Consider the following 23,554-nt stretch of genomic DNA (forward strand, 5'->3'; position numbering starts at 1 on the left):
GTCCTCACCACAGGAATGCCCAGGAGTGCCACAATGATCTTGTTTCAAATTCTAGTTTCCTTCCCAAATCTGCCTGTTATCATTACTTTTGAGGGTCCCCAGACAGCTGCTCCATGCCTTAGGTACATATAGCATGAGAGATAAGGTGGAGCATGCTCATTCCATTCAAAGGGGAACCAATACCACCTAGTTACTTTATTTCCAATGATTACATCCCTGGAGGATAAACTCTCAAACAGGAACTTCCTAAGAATATAAATGGAGAATTCTGATTGAAAGATTAATATTCATCACTTTATCCAATCACTTTTTGCATTAATTTTTATTAAAAATTGACACATATAGAAAAATGTTTTAAATGACCAATGAACATCCACCACATACAGATCCACCACAAAAAAAATTGACTAATTTTGTACATATTTATTTGAAAATATGCTGCCAACATCATGACTTTTCAAACTTAAAAAAAAACTTCTGCATGCATCTCATAAGAACATTATCCTATGTAACTCAATTATCACTTCTAGAAAAATCAAATATACCACATTATCTAATATCCATTCCATCTTCCTATTTCCCCAAATATCCCCCCAAATGTCTTTTATAGGTTTTTTTTTTTTTTTTATGAATCAGAAGCTAATAAAGGATCACACTTTCCATTTCGTTATGTCTCTTAATCTAGAAGAGACCACTTTTTGTTTTACTACATTTGCTTTTTGAAAAGTCCAGACCAGGGGCCAAAATGCACAAGCTGTGGCTTACAACATCACACCCCTGCACAGGGCCACAGTGAAATGTGTGCAAGATCAGTCTGGCTTCATTAACTATGAAGCAGGGGATAGCAAGAAGCTCTTTTGCCATGTGAAAGAAGTTGAGGATGGCCTTGAGCTCCAGGCAGGAGATGAGGTGGAGTTCTCAGTGATTCTTCATCAGTGCACTGGCAAGTGCAGTGCCTGGAATGTTTGGCGAGTCTGAAGGCCCCAAGGCTGTTGCAGCTCCTCGACCTGATCGGTTGGTCAGTCGCTTGAAGAACATCAGCCTGGATGATGCCACTGATCCTCGCCTAATGGCTCTTCGTCAGCCAAGGGGACCAGATAACTCAGTGGGGTTTGGTGCAGAAAGAAAGATCGGTCAAGCTGGTGTCATTGACTAACCACATCCACAAAGCACATCATTAATCCACTATGATCAAGTTGGGAGGAATCTGGTAAGGTTTCTGAATATCTCCCTCTTCATCCCTCCTGAAATCTGGAATACTTATTCTTTTGAGCTATTACACCAGTTTTAACACCTTCCTTGTGTTATGTTTAAAAAAAATAAATTTAAGAAAACCATTTTAAAATAAATATTTTAAAAAGTCCAGACCAGTTGTCCTATACCAACTCTGGACTTGTCTATTTCCGTACTGTGTAATTCAACCTGTCCCTCTATTCCTGTATTTCTTTAAACAGGAAGATAAGTCTAGACAAAAGATTTAATTAAATTTGAGGTAAACATTTTTGGCAGTACATCAAGGATGACCACACATGCTTCATACTGCATCCCATCAAGAGCCACATAATGTTGGCTTATTCCAGAAGTAGTGAAATGCAGTTTGACAGCCAAATCTCACTGTAAAGGCAATTCTTTTGCAATAGGTATCTGTGATGTTCTGACACCTTGTAAACAAAGTTCCTTAAAATTTTTTTCACTTAATGGGTTTTACCATCGATTTTTGCCAGACTTAATTACATTAAGGGTTGTAAAATGGTAATTTTTCCAAATTTATCATTCCATGTACATTTAAAAGAAAACATTCTTCAAATAATTTTATAGTGTTTTCTTTTTTCTCTACTTTCATCATTATGAAAGTATCTTTTCCTTCTTAGTATTATCACCAATAAGAGTGATTATTCTTTTTGATTTTAAGTTGTCCTAAATTTGGCCAGTGAGAATACCTTCAACTTGGCACCTTTCCCCTTCTGACATTACCCCATTAGTCTTCAAATACTATCTTGCTTTTTATTTTCTTAATAAAAAAGGTATTTTAGCCACACCACCCACTTCCCCTGCTGCAAACATGGAATCAGCCATTTCTCCAAGGAACCCTGGTTCCTTTTAGTGGGGAATGGCATTTAGAAACCAAAATTTGGGTACTAAGCATGCTCACCACTACTGGGTACAATGTTAAATAGTGAGGTCTGTTTAAAAGACTCATTTTCTTTGTAAATGTATTTAAATACATAAAACAATTACTTTCTGATAAGCTAAAACCAGTCAGTTAAGAAATACACTATACTGACTGAGTTTAATTCTAACATTTTTCTCAGAAGGTCTAGCTAATTGTATTAGAATTTTTTTTTAATGATACCAACTGTGAATTGAATAAAAATCAAATATAAAATTGGAGGAAAAATGCCTGGGAGGAACTAAACATTTAAACTAATGAAAAGAATGCTTAATAAACTCTTCATATATAACTTTCCACAAAATAATTCCTAAAATATGTGTAATAAGAAGGCAACCTTATATGTGAAGCCTCCAAAAGCAATTACACTATCTGGACCTCAGCTAGCTTTAAGGATTTCAGTACAATTATAATAAAAGCAGACATAATTAGGAACTCATAAGAAAAAAGAATATAGTTGTGAGTCAATTATTAAGATTAAGGTGAGAGGAAACCCTTAAAGATAACACAGTAACTTAAAATTACTGCAACTCTGTCTAACCAGGCTACAAAACAAATAGTACTCTTGGGACCTCAGGTTGGAAACGAGCCTATAATGATCACAAAACACCAGAACCGAAGACCTAGATTCTAATCTTGACTCTGTTCACTAAGTTCAAATCCTTCATTAGTACAATGAAAGGCTATAATTAAACTAAAATCTCTCCTGGCTCTAATGAGCTACCAGACATGTAGCCTGAGATTCTGCCAAATACATCCCTTCTGCAACAGATAACAAAGTATGTGCTTGACAGTCTTTCCAGCTGCTTCAGTTAATCCACCTTCTACGGTACTGTAATAGTACTCTGTTCAGTTATATAAAACCACATCAATTTAAGAAATAATAGAAGAAAGTAAAAGAGAGTCTACCTTTGGGCAAGATTTTAAGAACTAAATTCTAAATTAATAAAACTACATTTTTTAATAATAAAGGACTTTTACGTTTACACACACACATGCATATGTGTATATATGTATGTTAACATATGTAAGTTGCTGGTGGGACAGCTCATATAAAGAGCTTTATTATTATTTCCATGTGAAGAGTTAAATTTAAATAATTCCTTTTTATGTTTAGCTTTTCTTTATGAAAAGAAGCGCTTCCTATGTTGGCCGGCTATTTTAAAGAAGGCCACACGCTTATTTACATTATTAATAACTCAGTGACTGTTTTTAAAAGAAAATTCACATATTGATGCTTACTCTTATAAAGGGAATATGGTCTTATGAGAGAAACAAAATGTATATTCAACTATTTTTCATGAGTTTTTAAAAGTTAGGCCTTTTACATTTTTTTCTATGAATTAAATACTCATAGGCTTTTAGATACCTTAGAATTTATGGTTCTTTTAAAACTTAACAAGTCAGTGCTCTTCATAGTCTCACTCATCAATTGTATTATGACTTAGTGGCAACTAACGTACTAACGTTAATGGAGAAGTAAAAAAGACAAATGTACTAGGAGTTTGTACCCTATTTATTATCCCCTTATTCCCCAGTGAGAAGTCTTGGATTATTTGAGAGATGAACTAACCCTCATAGGCCTTATCTCCTGTAAGAAATCTCTGATACTGGGTAAGTGAGGAGCTGCAGATGAAAGGTTTTCCATATTCCTTCCATTTATAGAGTTTCTCTTTCGTGTGAACTTTTTTGTGTCTACAAAGGTTTGATCTGTAACTGTAGGCTTTCCCACATTCCATACATTTATACAGTTTCTCTCCGGTGTGAATCCTCTCATGTTCAGTTAAAAATGAATACTGGCTGAAGGCCTTTCCACACTGATTACACTGATATGGTTTCTCTCCGGTATGAATTCTCTGATGCCTATAAAGGTTAGATTTGCAACCAAAGGCTTTCCCACATTCCTCACATGTATAAAGTTTTTCCCCAGTATGAATTTTCCGATGTTCATTAAAGGACGAATACTGGTTGAAGGCTTTCTCACATTCATTGCATTGATAAGGTTTTTGTCCAGTGTGAATTCGCTGATGTTCAATAAGGGTTGCAATACGTGTGAAGGTTCTCCCACATTCCAAGCATTTATACAGTTGTTCTCCAGTATGAAACCTCTGATGTTCAGCTAGAGATGTAAACTGGCTGTATCCCTTCCCACACTCACTACATTTATAGGGCTTCTCACCTGTATGGATTCTTTGATGCCTGTGAAGTTTTGCTCTACAGTTGAAGGCCTTCTCACATTCACCACATTTATAGAGTTTCTCTCCAGTATGAATTCTCTGATGTACAGTGAGGGTTGAACACTGGCTAAAGGCTTTACCACATTCCCTACATCGATATGGTTTCTCTCCAGTATGCACTCTCAGATGTTTGATCAGGGTTGAACTGTTGCTAAATGCCTTCTCACATTCACTACACTTGTAAGGTTTCTCTCCAGTATGAATTCTCTGATGAGAAAGAAGGGATGATCTGTGGCTGAAGGTTTTTTCACACTCATTACATTTGTAGGGTTTCTCACCTGTATGAATTCTCTGATGTTCAATAAGATGAAGATTCTGCTTGAAGCTCTTCCCACATTCATTACAGATGTGAGGTTTTCCTCCTGGGTAAATCTGGAAGCATTTCATGAGATCAAAATTCTGTTTAAAATCTTTCCCAAATGTATAATACATATTGGGTATCCTTTCTATAGGAACACTCTGTTGTGTGGCAAGAGCTGTATTTATAAATAAGCTTTTCCCCAATTCAAGACTTGTATGGTTTCCATCTTCATTGATGGTTTTCTCATGCGAATCTCTCATTTGTCTAAGAGGTTTATTTTCTTGCTCTTCTTCTATCCTGCTCTCAAATTCCACAGCTTCTTCAAAGTTAATGTCCCAGTGACCATCCTTAATGGATTCTTTCTTTATCATTCCCTGAGATGTTTCTTCTATAAAAATGTCCTGTCTATGAGGCAATGCTTCTGTTTCAGGCCACGTCTTAAAACCTAAAGTGAATCAGAAGAATTAATGCCTCCTCTGCTGGAAGAAACAAACTGATGTGTCAGTGAGACAATAAAACTGCTAATGTATATATGAAAGAAGAGTGATACAATCAGATTTCAAATGCTGACTTGAACCTTGGGAGGAACAGGATGGGATAAAGGAAAGTGGGGCAAACAGGTTAAGGAATGGCATGGGAGAATACGCTGGACAAATTAACAATGAAAATGAAGCGATTCCACCCGGGTGTAGTGAAGTTAGATGCAGAAGAACAGGCTGAGTAGAAGATATGAGGATACAGAAAAATGCCAAATGATAAGCCCACGTTGAATACCATGGGATATTCCACTCTGCCATCATTTTCCACTGTGCATATACCAGGCAATGAAGCAGGCAGCCTGTCCACTTTCTCCTTCTTACTCACATGTCCCTTTCATTACGTTTTCTCGCCATGCTCTCTCTGAAACGCTATACCCAATAATTTTTTAAATATTTGGATTGGTTTTCTTAAATTTATTTCATGTGACTGTGATTTTATATTGTAGTCTGTGAAGGGGGAAACAGTCTGTTAAAAAGAAGACAGGCTGGACATAGTGGCTCACACCTGTAATCCCAGCACTTTGGGAGGCTGTCAGGTGGATCACCTGAGCTCAGGAGTTTGAGACCAGCCTGGACAACATGGCGAAACCCCGTCTCTACCAAAAATACAAAAAATTAGCTAGGAGTGGTGGCAGGTGCCTGTGGTCCCAGCTACTCAGGAGGCTGAGGTGAAAGCATCGTTTGAGCCTGGGAGGCGGAGAGTGCAATGAGCTGTGATCACACCACTGCACTCCAGCCTGGGTGACAGAGACTCATCTCAAAAAAAAAAAAAAAAAGGAGTGGGGGGGACATTCAGGTTTTGAAAATTACAACAGCCCTGCAGCATGACTGTGATGATTCTATGTGATCAAAGTTTAAGATGCTCATTATAAAAAAGAGGAAAACATGGAGTAAATCACCCCTGTGCAACAATCTATCCCTGGTGATTGGAAGAATAACAATTTTTTTCATATTACCTTTCTTTTTATTTTCCCCTTTTTATTTTATCACAAAGAGAGACATATTCATTTCTTCTGATAAGCTGCAACCAAAAGACTGCACTCTTTTTGTAGGAATCGCTTGAGAATAATGAAAATCTGCAGGAGATTTGAAGTCAGTATGTCTTAACGTCCTGAAATAAGCCCATGCCCCAAGCTCAGCTTTGATTCTGGGTGAAAAGATTTAGTTTGAGGTGACTCTAAACCACTCTCTGTTAAAACCTGATCTCCTTTCATCAATCAATGGTAGAAAATAGGTTAACATTAGATAATTGCAATTAGGTAATTGTGTGTACTTTAACCTATACAACTCAAACAAAATACAACTGGCCTGAGCATCTCAACAGGACTCAGTATTTCCAAGAGTTTCCCAAGAACTGCCTCTTTGTGACCTACTTGTCTATACAGACCCCCTTGTGCCCATTTCCCAGCCTCTCACTTACCTAGACAGGTATCTGCAGAGACTTCTCTTTCCACCATGCAGGGATCTTCTCCTTGTTGCAACTGATGAATCAACTTTGGCATTGAAAATGGAATCCCTGCTCATGAGGAAGGAAATGAAGTTTGAACAAATAGCATGAAGACCAATCCAAGAACTGACATACTACTCACTCTGAACCGACACAGCAAAGAAGGCAAGCCCTGAGAGGCAGACAAGGCAGCACAAGCACTTCTCAGGGGCACTGGAGCTGTCAATGGGGGGGGAAGGTCTCAGTTCAGAACCATTATAGGGCCCTGGCAATGCAGGCCTCTAAGATGGGGGGTCCCTACATGTTTTTCAGAATCTAAACTGGGATCTAGTTATTGGCCTACTCCAAGGAGGAAAGTGATTGGCGGTGGGATGTGAGGGAGAGTGGAGGGTAGAGAAACAGATAGCAAGAAGGGCATCACAACAAAGATGCACACTTTCCACTCTACAGCAATTCAGCCTTTCCGAGGGGCTCCGTAGGGTACAAGGCCACAGGCTCGGAACCCCAAAGATGGACCTGTGAGGCATTTCTATAACAGATTCTTCGTCATAGGCAAAAATTCTTACCCAGTGAGACCAGGCTGCTGTAGTTCTCCAGCATCACCTCCCGGTACAAGGCTCTCTGGGCAGAGTCCAGGTGCAACCACTCGTCCTGGCTGAAGAACACGGCCACATCCCTGAATGTCACATGCTCCTGTAATGGCAAACCCATACCTGCTCACCCAGGACCGTCTTCTTCAATGGAAAACGCAGGAAGAAAGTGACAGTGGGATGTACAGAAAATCTCAGGATTCTAAGTATTTCACGTCAAGTGTTTATGTAATTTTTGGAACCACCCATTAGCTATTTAATTAAAAAAGTATTTATGGAGTACTCATTGGGAACAATGACACATGCCACATGCAGTGGGAGTAGAGGAAAACAGGCAAAGTTCCTGCCAACAAGGAATTTAAATACCAGCCTGGGATCTTTCTCAAGAGAAGGCGATGTGATGACAGAAGCAGAGACCGGAGTGCTATGCTTGGAAGATGGATGAAAGGGCCACAAGCCAAGGGCTGCAGGGAACCACTAGACGGTGAAAAGGGCAAGGAAACAGATCTTCCCCTGAGAGCCTCTAGAAGGACCCAGCCCTGCTGACAGCCTGACCTCAAGCCAGTAAAACTGAATTCAGACTTCTGACTTCCAGAACTGTAAAAGAATACATTTATGCTGTTTTAAGATGCTGCATTTGTGGTAATTTGTTACAGCATCAATAAGAAAGAAATACAACGTGAACAATTGAAGACAACCTACATATCTATCAATAAGGGAATGGATAAGCAAATTTCGGTACATTTATTCCATGAAATGTTATGCAGCCATTAAATAGAATGAGGTAGATCTCTATGACACTGGAATTTGACCTTGATATATTATTGTTTCACATGAAAAAGCCAGCCACAAAAGAATCTATATTTGTTGAAAAACTCTACATCTGTATATACATATGTATGACGCATGCAAAACTATCTGGAAGAATACAAGCTGTCACCCTCGTTATTCTTTGATATTTGTGGAGAGGGGCAGAAAAGCAAACTTTCACTTATTACTTTATACCCTATCATTAGGCTTACAGTTTTTTCAGTTAGGGAGATTGTGTGTATGTATGTGTGTGTGTTCCTTTGCTTTGAATTTTCTTAAATTCCATTTTATTTTATTTTATTTTATATTTTATTTATTTTTATTTTATTATTTTATTATTTTATTTTATTTTTTGAGATAGAGTCTCGCTCTGTCACCAGGCTGGAGTGCGGTGGCGAAATATCAGCTCACTGCAACCTCTGCCTCCCAGGTTCAAGCAATTCTCCTGCCTCAGCCTCCTGAGTAGCTGGGACTACAGGCACGTGCCACCAGCTAATTTTTGTATTTTTAGTAGAGACGGGGTTTCACCATGTTGGCCAGGATGGTCTCGATCTCTTGACCTCATGATCCACCTGCCTCAGCCTCCCAAAGTGCTGGGATTACAGGAGTGAGCCACTACACCCAGCCTATTTTAATTTATATGTTGACTTTGTAGTTAGACCTCTTTGTATTTTTAGTGGTTACTTGAATAATTATACATTTTTGGTTACTCATCAACCTATTTAGAGCTAATATATCGTTTCACATAGAATGCAAGAATCTTGCAAGTATATAGGACATCACACCCTTCTTTATGCTATAGTTGTTACAAAGATTTTCCCAGTTCAGAGAGTTGACAGCACTTACCAAACTTCACTGAGCATATTCATGTTAAGGTTTTTATTTAAAGGCAAAGGGTACAGCACAGCAAGAGGAAGAGAGTTCAGGGAAGCACTAGAAAGCCAAGAGACACTCCATGTGCAGTCCCCCTTATTTGCACAGACCATGCCATGACTCCAGATCTGTGTGAAGAATCTTGGTGTGGGTGAGCTCAAAGGAGGAACTCTCAGCAGGGGCCTTTTATGTAATCAAGCAAGTCCTGTCAAATCATTTAGGCCAGTTGCAAGCCATCAGTAAGGAAGCTTACCAGGAGTAGCCAGTGGCATTGAGATCTTAAAAATACACAAGCCAGGCCGGGTGTGGTGGCTCACACCCGTAATCCCAGCCCCTTGGGAGGTGGAGGTGGGCAGATCACCTGAGGTCAGGAGTTTGAGACCTTCCTGGCCAACACAGTGAAACCCCATCTCTATGAAAAAAAAAAAAAAAAGGTACAAAAATTAGCCGGGAGTGGTGGCACATGCCTGTAATCCCAGCTACTCGGGAGGCTGAGGCAGGAGAATCACTTGAACCGGGAGGTAGAGGTTGCAGTGAGCCAAGATCATACCACTGCACTCCAGTCTAGGAGACAGAGCGAAACTCCGTCTGAAAAAAACAACACAAAACAACAACAACAACAACAAAAACTCACACAAGCTGATGGCTGGGTTCAGTGGCTCACGCTAGGCTCACGCCTACCACTTTGGGAGGCCAAGGTGGGTGGACTGCCTGAGCTCAGCAGTTCAAGACCAGCCTGGGCAACATGGTGAAACCCCATCTCTACTAAAAATACAAAAAATTAGCCAGGCTTGGTTGCACGCACGTATTGTCCCAGCTACTCAGGAGGCTGAGACATGAGAATTGTTTGAACCCAGGGAAGCTGCAGTGAGCCAAGATCACACCACTGCACTCCAGCCTAGGCAACAGAGCAAGACTGTCTCAAAAAAAAAAAAAAGGCTGCCTTTGTCTTGTTTTGGCCAAGAGTCAAAAAAATAGACCACCAAGAATTCCCAGAGATAAAAACAGAGCTTTTCTAGAGAAAAAGATAGAGCTTTTCCAGTTCAGATGTGAATAAATTCTATCTTCATGGTTGTTGTTTGCATTATAGCTGTCTACATTGTAAACCCCCTCCTATAATACAATCGTATTATTTTGCTTTAAGCAATCAGCTGCATTTTAAAGAAATCGAAAGGAAAAAAAGTATTTTATATTTATCCAGATAGCTACCATTTCTAATGCTCTTCATTCTTCCTAAAATCAGAGTTCCCCTCTGGCATATTTTTCTTTTAACTTACATAACTTCCTTTTTAGTGTATCTTATAGTACAGGCCTGCTGGCAATGAATTAGCTTAATTTTATTTTACCTGAAAATGCCTTTATTTCATCTTGATTCTTAAAGAGTATTTTCATTGGATATAGAATTCTGGGTTGATTTTTTTTTTTCTCTTTCAGCATGTAAAATGTCATTCTATTGCTTCCTGGTCTTTGTTGTTTCTGATGAGTAGCCAATGGTCATTCAAATATTGATTCTCTGCATGTAGTACAATTTTTTTCAGGCTGCTTTCAAATCTTTGGTTTTTATGATTTCTCTATGACTTTCCCCAATATGGTAGAAACCAGCTAGCTATATGTAGCTACTAAGTACATGAAATGTGGCTCTTCTGAATTGCGATATGTTATCTGTATAAAATATATACCAGATGATTTACTTTAAAACATATATACACACACATACAACATATACATACATACATACACAAACATATATGCAAGTGATCTCAATAACAATTTTATATTGATTTCATGTGGAAATAATATTTGGATCTACTGGGTCAAAGAAAATATATTATTAAAGTTAATTTATTTGCTTCTGTTTACTTTTTTAATGTAGATGTGGAAAATTTTATATTAGGTATGTGGCTTGTGGAAAATTTTATATTAGGTATGTGGCTTGCATTCTTGGTTCACACTCTATTTCTATTGCATGTCATTGATCAATGATGTGTGTAGCTGTGACTTTCTTTGTATTTATCCTGCTTGAGATTCATCAAATGTTGTCTGTAAATTTATGTTTTTTGCCAAATTTGATAAATTTTAGGCCATTATTTCCTTTTAATATAGTTTGTCCCATTCTCTGTCCCCTCTCCTTCTAGAACTCTAATTTCATGTATATTAGACCTTTTAATATCATTTAATTGGTAACTGAGGCTCTTTTTTCTGTTTTTCGGATAGGATAATTTCTGTCAATCTACCTTCAACTGTCACTGACTTCTCCTTATGTTCATTTCCAAAAGTTAAGCCTATTCAGTAATTTTTTTTTTTTTTTTACAATTTCAGGTATCTTATTTTTCAGTTCTAAAATTTCATAGTCTAGAATTACTTTTTTCACAGTCTCTATTTCTCTGCTCGCATTTCCTATTAGTTCATTCTTTACATGTATATTTTCCTTTAAGTCCTTGAGCACAGTTATAGTAGTTGCTTTAAAATCTTTGTGAATTCTAATACCTGGGTCATCTGGGTCATTGTCTCTATTGACTGTCTTCCTCTTGAGTTTTGGTTGCACTTTCCCATTTCTTCATATGCCTACCTTATCCTGGAAATTGTATAGTATACAATGTGTAGAAACTCTGGATTTTGTTATGTTCCTTTGAAGAGAACTGATTTTTTTAAGCAGGTAGTTAATTTAGTTAGAGTCAAATTCCAAACTCTGCCACCTCTCTAGTGGGCAGCATCAAATATCTTTGTTCAGTTCTTATTTGGGCTACTCTGAGTCTGTCCTATGCATGTATGGTTCAAGGGTCAGCTAGAGATTTGGGCAGAGTTTGTGCACAGAATTTGGGGCTTCCCTTCTTTGCCTCTCTCCTTTCCAAGATTCCTCCTCTCACTTTCTAACTGCTAAGTTTGCCTCAAACTCTATCTTGTGGTTGGTTCTTCATGCCAGTAAGACTGCAAGTTTGTGACCAAGTTTTGATCATTCTGTTGGTGCTGACTGTGGCCTACTCCCAGGCAAAAAGCTGTAAAAACCAGAAAATTTATCTGGTGACAATTCCTTCTTCCAAATATACACAGGTGTCCAATATCTGTCTGCTTTTGATTTCTCTCCAGTACCTTAAGATTTCTTATATTTTATCCAGAGTGTAGTTGTTATCCACAGATGAATTAGTCTGAAAGGAGCTATTTCTCTATTACCAGAAGCTGGAAGCACATGTAACTTTTTGAAAATATATTTTAAAAACTCAGTGAGCCTAGCAAAGCTCATTAAATATTAAGAAATAATAAAATGACCGACCCTAGAACTCCAGACCTCTTATCAATCATCTCATCCAGTTGTTCTCATGAGTGTGTGGTATCTCCCTCCACCTCCCTAGAGTGAGTAGCAATGTGTGAGGGTGTTTCATTTTTCACAGTGACTAAGGGAGTCCTACTGGCATTTAAAAAAAGAGATCAGGGCCGGGCGCGGTGGCTCACGCCTGTAATCCCAGCACTTTGGGAGGCTGAGGCAGGTGGATCACGAGGTCAGGAGATCGAGACCATCCTGGCTAACATGATGAAACCCCGTCTCTACTAAAAATACAAAAAATTAGCCGGGCGTGGTGGCAGGTGCCTGTAGTCCCAGTTACTTGGGAGGCTGAGGCAGGAGAATGGCATGAACCCAGGAGGCGGAGCTTGCAGTGAGCTGAGATTGCGCCACTGCACTCCAGCCTGGGCGACAGTGAGACTCTGTATAAAAAAAAAAAGAGAGAGAGAGAGAGATCAAGGCTGCTTATCATCTGGAAATGGATGAGAAAGTGCTGCATAAGGAAAGGTAACTCCACCCAAAATGCTTATAATGTTCTCACTTAGAAACACTTGTTGTCTAAGCTGTATTTTTAAAATGCAAGATGAGAATCTGGGTTGTGGCAGGTGGCTTTATAAGAAGATTATAAGAAATGTGAAGTTTGTTAGGTTTCCAGCAATAGAAACTGACTTTGGCTCATTTACACAAGGGACCAGGTAGCTCCAGGGAAACTGATAGTCACAGAACTAGGCTTGGAAAATAAAACAGAAACTAGGGCAGCAACATTCCGGACCACAGCCAGGATCACACTAGGAAACCAGACTTGTAAGAATACTGTTGTCATGGAAAAGTAGATGGTACAGCCTCACCAGCATGAGACAGCTACTGCTTTTGCTGTGCCACTCCTCCTTCCTGTACCAACTCAGTGTCAGTGTTACTGATATTGCCACAAATTACCAGACTATACTCAACATCAGAGGCCCCCAAGCTTTTTGGCACCAGGGACAGGTTTTGTGGAAGACAATTCTTCCACAGACAGGAGGGTTGGGGGAATGGTTTCAGGATAAAACTGTTCCATCTCAGATCACAGGCATTAAATTCTCATAAGGAGCACACAACCTAGGGCCCTCACGTGCGCAGTTCACACTAGGGTTCATGTTCCTATGAAATCTCATGCCGCTGCCGATCTGACAGGCAGCAGAGCTCAGGTGGTAATGCTCGCTCACCTGCGGTTCACTTCCTGCTGTACTGCCTGGTTCCTAATAGGCCAGGAGCTGGTACCGGTCTGCAAAACTGGGGGTTGGAGACCTTTGTTCTCCTCCTGTTTCCTCGTATCTCTAGCTCCTGATTGAAAGTCTGAAGTAGGTCAAGCTTGGGTCACAAGCCTGTACCTTACCTATAATTAAAGCTAGAAAAGTAAGTATCTGGTGTTTTTTTGTTTATTTGTTTTTAAGACAGAGTCTTGCTCTGTCGCCCAGGCTGGAGTGCAGTGGTGCGATCTTGGCTCACTGCAAGCTCCGCCTCCCAGGTTCATGCCATTCTCCTGCCTCAGCCTCCCGAGTGAGTAGCTGGGTCTACAGGCGCTGCCACCACACCCAGCTAATTTTTTGTATTTTTTAGTAGAGACGGGGTTTCGCCATGTTAGCCAGGATGGTCTTGATCTCCTGACCTCATGATCCACCTGCCTCGGCCTCCCAAAGTGCTGGGATTACAGGCGTGAGCCACCGCGCCCGGTGATTTTTTTTTTTTTTTGAGATGGAGTCTTGCTGTGTTGCCCAGGCTGGAGTGCAGTGACCAATCTTGGCTCACTGCAACCTCTGCCTCCAAGGTTCAAGTGATTCTCCTGCCTCAGCCTCCTGAGTACCTGGGATTATAGGCACGTGCCACAATGCCCTGCTAATTTCTGTATTTTTGGTAAATATATTCTGATTGGCAGTTGGTTGAAAGAGTTATCATCAGTAGAAAGGAATGTCTGGGTCATGATAAGGGGTTGTGGAGACCTAGGTTTTGTCAGGCAGATGAAACCTCCAAGTAGCAGGCTTTAGAGAGAATAGACTGTAAATGTTTCTTACCAGATTTAAGGTTTGTGTAGATATTAATGCTGGAGCGTACAATGAGGCATGTCCAACCACTACTTCCTGTCACGGCCTGAACCAGTCTTTCAGGTTAAATTTCGAGGGCCAAGGAGGAAGTCCATTCAGACAGCTGCAGGGGGTCTTCTAATTTTATTTTTGGCTTCCACCCCTATACCTCAGAATGTAACAGTATTTGGAAACAAGATCTTTAAAGAGGTAATTAAGTTGAAATGAGGCCTTTAGGCCGGATCCTAATCTAATATGGCATGTGCTTATAAGAAGAGGAGATTAGGACACAGACATGCTCATGCACAGGAGGGGCCATGCGGCAGGAGGCAGCGAGAAGGCAGCCATCAACCAGCCAAGGAGGCCTCGGGAGAAGCCAGACTTGACCACACCTTGATCTTGGACTTCTAGCCACCAGAACTGCAAGAAAACACATTTCCATTGTTGAGGCCATCTCGTCTCTGGTATTTTGTTATGGTCCTGGCACACTAATACAGGCTCCGCGTTGCCGTTAACAGGATACTCACGGCAAACCCAACTTCCGTCTTTACCACCAATCCCGTTCCCCTAGGCCTTAGAATACTTCCAGGAAAAAAAAAAAAGCATTCTTTTTCTTTTAAAATTTCATTCGCTTTTTAAAAAGTATACAAATTAAACATAATCAGAGACTAAAATTAAACAAATTAAACTTCAGAAAAAGTTTAAATTGAAAACAACAACACAATGTAAATCATACTAAATTCTATTACTCAAGACAACTTTTGTTCCTCTTTTAGAAATAGATTCCAGATTTTAGATCCAATTACACACACGTGTTCTTTTGACTATTTTTTAAACAATATGAAAACAGACATGTGCTAAAGAATAGAAAGGATACAAAAGAACACGCAGTGCAATGTTAGGGATTCTCTCCTAACTCCAATTTGCGGTCCCATTCCACAGGTAACTAGCAGTGCTTTACACATGTATCCTTTTTTAATGGGAAAATTCTCAATCCTGCTTTACTAGCATTTCATGGATCTTTATCACATCCGCACATAGAAATCTTTTTTTTTTTTTTTAACAGGGTCTCACTCTGTTGCCTAGGCTGGAGTGCAGTAGTGCAATAAATCATAGCTCACTGCAGCCTTGAACTCCTGGGCTCACATGATCTTCCCACCTGAGCTTCCTGAGTAGCTGGGTCTATAGATGTGCACCACCATGCCCAGATAATTCTCTTGTTTTTCTGTAGAGCCAGGGTCTTGCTATATTGTCCATGCTGGTCTTGAACTCCTGGCCATAAGCCATTCTTCCATCTTAGCTTCCCAAAGAGCTGAGATTACAGGCGTGAGCCACTATGTCCAGCCTCAAACCTCATTCTTTTTCTTCTTCTTTTTTTTTTTTGAGACAGAGTCTCACTCTGTCGCCAGGCTTTAGTGCAGTGGCGCCGTATTGGCTCACAGCAACCTCTGCCTCCTAGGTTCAAGCGATTCTCCTGCCTTAGCCTCCTGAGTAGCTGGGACTACAGGCGCACACCACCACGCCCAGCTAATTTTTGTATTTTTAGCAGAGATGAGGTTTCACCTTGTTGGTCAGGATGGACTCAATCTCTTGACCTCATGATCCGCCCACCTTAGCCTTCAAATGTGTATTCTTTTTCATTACTGCATGATATATTCCACTGTATAAATACTATAACTATTTTAACCATTTTCCTTATTTAGTATTATTTAGATGGTTTCTGTTTTTTGCTGTCACAATGCACAATGACCAATCTCATATAGATTATCTCTGGGTATGCCTATGTTTATAAGATAAACTGTTAGACACTGGAGTATTGGATCAAAGTCTATGCATGTGTGTATATATAGATATATATGTATGTATATAGATATATATAGATATATATATAGATATATATAGTTGTGTTTTGTTTTTTTGAGACGGAGTCTCGCTTGTCACCCAGGCTGGAGTGCAGTGGCGTGATCTCAGCTTACTGCAACCTCCACCTTCCAGGTTCAAATGATTCTCCTGCCTCAGCCTCCCAAGTAGCTGGGATTACAGGCGTGTGCCACCACACCCAGCTAATTTTTGTATTTTTAGTAGAGACGGAGTTTTGCCATGTTGGCCAGGCTGGTCTTGAACTCCTGACCTCAGGGTGATCTGCCTGCCTTGGCCTCCCAAAGTGCTGGGATTACAGGCTATACATATTTTAATTCTGACAGATGTGGAAGATTATACTTTCCCAAGACGACCACATCAATTTCTCTCTTATCTTACATGCTCTTTGTATAATGTGACACTGACATTTCTCCCACCAAGAAGTGAGTTCTGTGTTTCCTCCCTTTGAAGCTGTCCAGTGGAATTCAATGGAAACGATGCATGTAACTTCTAAGACAAGGTAGTAAAATAATAGACCTTTCACCTGGCTCACTGGATGCTCACTTTTGGAGCCTAGGCACCATGTTGTAAGCCCAAGACACATGGAGAGATTATGGGTAGATGTTCCACCCAATAGCCCTATCTATCTGTGCTAACAGCAGTGAGCCAACAGCAAGCATCAACTACCTGACATGTGAACGGCTGAGGCTTCAAATGACTCTATAGCCTCTAGTCTTTAAATCTCTCAGCCGAGACACCAGACTTTGTGTGGTAAGCTGTTTCTCCCACACACCTGCATTCCTAACCCAGAGAAACTGTGAGAAATGATACATGATTACTGTTGTTTCATATCCCGAATTTTCTTAATATATAACATGTATATCCTTCCATGTTAAAAATACAATTCTACTTGATCATTTAAAATTACAATGTAATTGGGATGCCATAAGGAGAAGAAAGAGAGAACAGAGCAGAGTGAATATCCAAAGTAATAATGGCTGAGAATTTTCCAAAATTAGCAGCACACCCCAAACCTCAAATCCAGAAAGGTCAGAGAAGGCCAAGCAGGATGACTACCAAAACATCTACACCTAGGCGTATTATATTAAAACTGCAGAACACCAAAGTCTAAGGGAAAATCTTGAAAGAAAACAGGGGAAAAAAATCTTACCTATAGAGAACAAGGATAAGAATGACAGCGGATTTTCTCATTAGCAACATGTAAACAAGAAGAGAGTGAAACAAAATATTTAAAATGTTGAGGAAAAAAAATCACCCATGTAGAATTCAATATCCAGAGAAATTATCCTTCAAAAAGGATGAAAAATAAAGCTTTCTCAGACATACAAAAACTGAGGGAATTCATTACCAGCAGTCCTGCCTTGCAAGTTATAATAAAAGAACTTCTTCATGGGGAAGGAAAATAAGATAGGTCAGAAACTTGAATCTACATAAAGACAGGAGGGAAGATAGCGAAGGAACAAATGATGATAACATTTTTCTTACTCTTGATTTAGAAGATAACTATTTGCTTAATAATAGTAACAGTGTATCAGGTGGTGATAGCATACGGATGAGTGAAATGAATGGCAGCAATGCTGTAAGGAAGAGGGGGAGGAAGCGGGAATACTCGAAGGCACCTCCACTACCCATGGTGCAGTATAATGTTATTTGAAGGTGGACTTCGATTAGTTGTAAGTTTATATTGAAAACTGTAGGGTAACCACTAAAAAAAAGTTTTTAAAGCATAATTGATATGTACAGAGAGCAGAAAGATCCATGGTTGCCATACTGATATAAATAAATGTTTGAATAAATAAATGGAGGAAAGCGACAATCCTCCATACAGATTTCCAAATGTATGTCGATTCTTCACCTCTAGGAGTGGTGCCTATCTTGCCAGGCCGTAAGTGTGGGCTACACATAGCGTCGTCTTTCCAAGGAATACAGTATGGGAAGGCAGAAAAAGAAGGTAACTGTGGAGTGGAGAGACTTGACAAACAGTGCCTCAGTCAGGTGATGAAGGTGAACAGCAACAGGGATAAGTCATGTTATGAGTATGCAATTGTAGCATGCTGTGATGTGACTGACGCTTCATCTCTGTGACCTTCCTCCCCAAAACCCAAACCCCAGGCTAATAATGAGAAAAAACATCACACAAATCACAATGGAGGGGCACGCTACAGAATACCGAACCAGGGCTGGACATGGGGGCTCCCGCCTGTAATCCCAACATTTTGGGAGGCCGAGGCAGGCGGATCACTTGAGGCCAGGAGTTCGAGACCAGCCCAGCCAACATGGTGAAACCCTGTATTTATCAAAAATTCAAAAATTAGCAGGGCGTGGTGGCACATGTCTGTAATCCCAGCTACTCGGGGGCTGAGGTAGGAGAATCACTTGAACCCAGGAGGCAGAGGCTGCAGTGAGCCAAGATCGCATCATTGCACTCCAGCCTAGGTGACAGAGTGAGACTCCACCTCAAAAAAAAAACAACCTAACCCAGTACTCCTCAAAACTATTATGACCATTACATACAAGGAAAGTCTAAGAAAGCCCCAAAGCCACAGCAGCCTAAGAAGATGTGAAACTGAATGTAATGTGGAATCCTGGTGGGGCCCTGGCACAGAAAAAGGACAGCAGGTAAAAACTAAGGAAATGTGAATAAAGCATGGACTTCAGTTAATAATATATCAATGGTGGCTCGTTAATTGTAACAAATATACCATATTAATGTAGGATGTGAATAACGGGAAGCTGGGTACAGGGTATGATAACTGTGTAATTATTCTCTCATCTAAAATTGTTGTAAAAAAATAAAGATTATTCTTTTTAAAAATACTGACAATATCAAAAAAGTACTTATTTACTGCAGAAAAATATGTAATTAACAAATTATGACTATTAAGCAATCAATACCAAATTCCATGTGTCTTTTCCCCAGACGATAAATTATATATTACACAGAAGTATGTAATATTGCAAAGAACCTATTTTTTTCCAAAAAATATGCTTGTTTGCTGTTTTCCTAAAAAGTAGAGAGAAATTTGTCCCTCGGTACCCTTAATGAGGACAGAATGTGATAATGGATATCACCACTGCACTGACTTAAATGGGGTAATGAGACCTGTGATTGGGACACTCTAGGTCCCCAGGAGACTTAATCAAAAGGGTTACATAGGCCGGGCGCGGTGGCTCACGCCTATAATCCCAGCACTTTGGGAGGCTGAGGTGGGTAGATCACGAGCTCAGGAGATCAAGACCATCCTGGCTAACATGGTGAAACCCTGTCTCTACTAAAAATAAAAAAAATTAAAAAAAAATTAGTCGGGTGTGGTGGCAGGCGCCTGTAGTCCCAGCTACTCGGGAGGCTGAGGCAGGAGAATGGTGTGAACCCGGGAGGCGAAGCTTGCAGTGAACTGAGATGGCGCCACTGCACTCCAGCCTGGGTGACTGAGCAAGACTCTGTCTCTAAAAAAAAGCAACAACAACAACAAAAACCCACAAAAGGATTAGATATTGAATTAGCTGTCACCCCTTCCAAAAACAACAACAACAAAAACTGGCTCTGAGTTAAAAACAACAACAACAAAAACTGGCTCTGAGTTGCAAACAAACCTACCTCTGCCCTTGGCTAAAATGAAGTAAGTCTCTCCTGCTGTGGATGTGGGAGAGCTCTGATAGTGAAGAACCATACCTTTGGGCAGCAGATAGCCCAGGTAATAGCTGGATATTCCTGTGCACTGCATTTTGCTGGTCTTTTTTTTTTGAGACGGAGTCTCACTCTGTCGCCCAGGCTGGACTGCAGTGGCGCAATCTCGGCTCACTGCAAGCTCCGCCTCCCGGGTTCACGCCATTCTCCTGCCTCAGCCTCCCGAGTAGCTGGGACTACAGCTGCCGCACCCAGCTACTTTATTTTTAATTTTGTATAGTGACAAGGCCTCACTATGTTGCTCAGGTTGGTCTCAACTTCTGGGCTCAAGCAATCCTTCTGCCTTGGCCTCCCAAAAGTGCTGGGATTATAGGCGTGAGCCACTGTGCCCAGCTACTACTGTTATTAATGCTCATAGCAACTCAGTCAGGTATGTATATTATTAACCCCACCGAAATTGAGGAAATGGGGTACAGAGAGATAAAATAACTTGCTCAGGGCTACATCCCTAGCTTGGATTTGAAGCCATGAAGTCAAGCTCCAGAGTCCACATTTCTAGCCTCTGGGCTATTGGAAAAGGAGTCAATGAAGAATAGGCTTTGGGGTATGGCAGAAAAGAAAATGCACAGAAGGGAGGGGACTAGAGGAAAGGGAGCTGGTGTTGAAGGAAAGATGGGACTTCCACGTCGGAATGACAGACAGGAATGCTAGGAAAAAGGTCAGGCCTGAGGACAGACTTGGGGAAGATACTCAGAAAGCTGAGGGTTAAAGTAAGGAAAATGAATCTCAAATGGGGAAAGAACAAGAAAAAAGAGCCCAGGTAGGGAGGCTACACTAGCAGGGAAAAAAGAAAAGACTCAGAGAAGGAAATAGAGGAATCAATTACACAGGTGAGATGGACATTTGGACAGCTTAACATCCCCGCTGCACTAGGAGAAGGCCCCAGGCCTGCGTCCTCCTGGGCTTCAAAGCCCAAACCACGCTGAACTCCTTCTGGGATGCCCTTAGTCTTCTCTAAGCACCAGTATCAGTCCTGGCCTCCAGTATAAACTCAGAATGCCCCCACTTCTGGGATATTTCCCCTGAACATTTAATCATGTTTCCTAAGATCGATACCACGAACTCCCAGAAGATGGAAATGACAGCTTTCCTCTTTCCATCCCCTGTGTGCTGCACAGGATCCTGTACATAGGGCTCAATAAAGGCTTGTGGAGGGTGTCTTCCGGCCCTTCCACGTCGTAGCCCCAAGTGCCCCACTCTCCCCACCCAGCACCACTGTAGCAGGAAGCATACGCTCAGAACCGCCTCAAATGTGGATCACAAAGTGAACGGGGTGAATTAAGAGTAGTCTCGGGACAAAAGAGGCACATTCCTCAGCAGCCCCTTGCTAAGCCCAAGACACTGGGAAAAACGTTTGAGGTTCCGGATTTTTCATCGTTTTAGTTGGACCAAAAAGTACCTGGACAAAGTCTGGAAACATGTCTACCATCTCTGAATCCAGAAGCCAACTGATGAAAAAGACAACCTTCACTCACGCTCACCTGAGTGGGCAGCAGATCCACAGCCATCCCTTCCTCCTCAGTCTTCCTGCCCAGGGAGAGCAAAGTGTGGACACGGTGGGTCTGCAGAGGAAAAAGGTGTCAAGATGAACCCTGGCGTCAGGAGATGGCTTGGGGAGAGGAAGTTACAACCACCCATAATGTCCATCAGGTCTCAAAAAAGTCACCCCCCATAATGCTGTAAACCAAGAAGAGTGTTTACTAGGGCAATCTGCCAACCTCCATCCCTTCTCCATACTTCTATTTCTGTACTTTGACTCTTTAGCTTCCACCTTAGGGCCTCTCAGCTACCTCTAGGCAAACTGTGACTCACCCACGGATGTCTGGAGTCCTTAGCTAGCTTTAAACTGCACGCCCTAAAAGTCGCAATGAATATCCAGTCTCCTGGGGTGCCACTTTCCAGCCTAGCTGGCTGATCCTCAGCCTGCCTGCCCTGCCTGGCCCTTTCCTCCCTGTGGAAGCCACAATAAAGAGGCTTCCCCGCGTCCCCACCCTCGTGACAGACCCCACTGCTTGCCCTGAGTGGCCCTTCCGTGGAGTGCTGTGTTCTCCCCAAGAAACTGTGAGCATAATCCAACCACTCAGCTTTTCCAGCCTCTTACTAGATCTTCGTCGGGCCTTACCACACTTTACCCAAGGAAACAGGATTAAGACACTGTCCCCACCCAAGACACATGCCAGAGCTTTGCTGTCTCTCCTAAGTAATACTCCACAGGTGCCGCCTCTAATGGCATCCACAACCAGAAACAGCCGTCGCTGCCCAAACACAAACCCCAGGTGGGAGGGGTGGAAACCGTTCCTGCCCCACAGAGAGCAACGGAAGAGGCTGCCTGGGGCAGTCAGGCAAGTGTGAGGGCCTCCAGGCCCGCGATCTGCAGCGACTCCTCAGGGTGCCCCCTGGCACGGAGCCAACCTGGGGCTCTGCCGGGCCAGTTCCAGCGGGTGCTTCGACCAGCCCAGGGGAAGCTGCCGTGCAAGGCCTCGGTTCCGCGGCGACGTGCACCGCCTCCCAGGAAGCGGTGTTTTCCATGCAGTATTTTTAATCTTCACATTTACTGATGCGACGGAGACTGAAAACCAGGAGGTCGTGACCTGCCCAAAGTCACAAGGGAAAGTAATAGAGCCGGGAAGGGGATCCCGATCCAAGCCCCAGGCCCCAGTTACATCTGAGGCAATGACCTCGCCACTCTGCCTCGGTCTCCTCCTGACAGAGCGGGAACAGCGTACCGCCACCCTATCTGTTAGCAGGGATGCGCGGAGTTCGTTCGGGCGATGCGCTAGTCTGGTGCCTGGCACCCGAGCGCTCTCGGCGGGCATCAGCTACCGCTTTTATTATTTCCGTTACTGAGAAGAAAATGCACAGAAGAAAATCGCAGAATGAACAATGACAAAAGGCTGGCACCCCCACCCCAACGGCCCGGCGCACCCAGCTCACCTGGCGAGGCGCTCCCTCCCGCGGGTCTCCGGCAGTCCAGGCCGCTCGCGGACGGCGCCCCGGGACCCAGTGGCCAAGGGCCCCGAGCCGCGCAGGGCTGGTCCCAGAAGCACAGACGAGGCTGCACGCCGCCCACTCGCTGGAGAGGCCCGGATCCACCCTGGCCCGGAAGAAACCACCGCGAGCGCCTCAACCCTAGGCCGGCAATCCTAGCCAAGCCTGGATGGCCCAAGCCAGGAGAACCCCCGAAAGGCCGCGAGCTGTCCCCGAAACCCCGCCAACCCCGGGAGAACTACCACTCCCGGCATGCCTCGGGCCCCACGCCGACTACGCTTCCCAGGGGACGCCGCGGTGCGCGCTGCGACCTCCGGGAGAGGAACCGCCTCCGCCAGCGAGAGCTTTCAAAGGCGGTAGTCCGCGTAGGGGCTGCAGTGCGAGGGAGTAGGCACGCCGCACACGAGGCGGGAGGTCTCCAGCTCCTGGCCGTGCTGCCTACAGCCCGCGCACTTGTTAAGCAAGCGGGAGTGGTTTGAAAAAACAAAACCGGAAATTGATGCATTTAGGAGGATCAGTGTGCTGTAGCTCCCACCGCTGGTTGTGATTACTTTTCTGTTGATACAAAATAATTGACATAATGTATAGGGTCCATGTGAGTGTTTGTTACGTGCATAGACTGTGTAATGATCATCAAGTCACAGTATTGGGGGTGTCCATCACCTTAAGCATCTATCATTTTTATGCGCT

General features: G+C 42.3%; 1 protein-coding gene across 1 annotated transcript; it reads right to left on the reverse strand.

The window, feature by feature from the left end:
* Window positions 1–302: 302 nt before the first annotated feature.
* ZNF354C (zinc finger protein 354C) lies at window positions 303–23,104 on the reverse strand. The gene is made up of 5 exons (XM_004087211.3): window positions 22,811–23,104; window positions 21,358–21,438; window positions 7,261–7,387; window positions 6,668–6,763; window positions 303–5,153 (listed from the first exon to the last, which is right to left on the reverse strand). The coding sequence occupies exons 2-5, from the start codon at window positions 21,382–21,384 to the stop codon at window positions 3,739–3,741; spliced, it is 1,665 nt and encodes a 554-aa protein (XP_004087259.1). The 5' UTR covers window positions 21,385–21,438; window positions 22,811–23,104; the 3' UTR covers window positions 303–3,738.
* Window positions 23,105–23,554: the final 450 nt, after the last annotated feature.

This window comes from Nomascus leucogenys, chromosome 2 (assembly GCF_006542625.1).
Source record: "Nomascus leucogenys isolate Asia chromosome 2, Asia_NLE_v1, whole genome shotgun sequence".
Taxonomy (NCBI): Eukaryota; Metazoa; Chordata; class Mammalia; order Primates; family Hylobatidae; genus Nomascus; species Nomascus leucogenys.

What these genes read in the sequence shown, in the direction of transcription:
- ZNF354C (XM_004087211.3), bottom strand. Translation starts at nt 21,384, where the DNA reads ATGGCTGTGGATCTGCTGCCCACTCAG. An exon ending in TGGATCTGCTGCCCACTCAG is followed by an intron (nt 7,388 to 21,357) that starts GTGAGCGTGAGT and finishes TTGCCATTACAG; the next exon opens with GAGCATGTGACATTCAGGGA. An exon ending in CTCTGCAGATACCTGTCTAG is followed by an intron (nt 5,154 to 6,667) that starts GTAAGTGAGAGG and finishes GATTCACTTTAG; the next exon opens with GTTTTAAGACGTGGCCTGAA.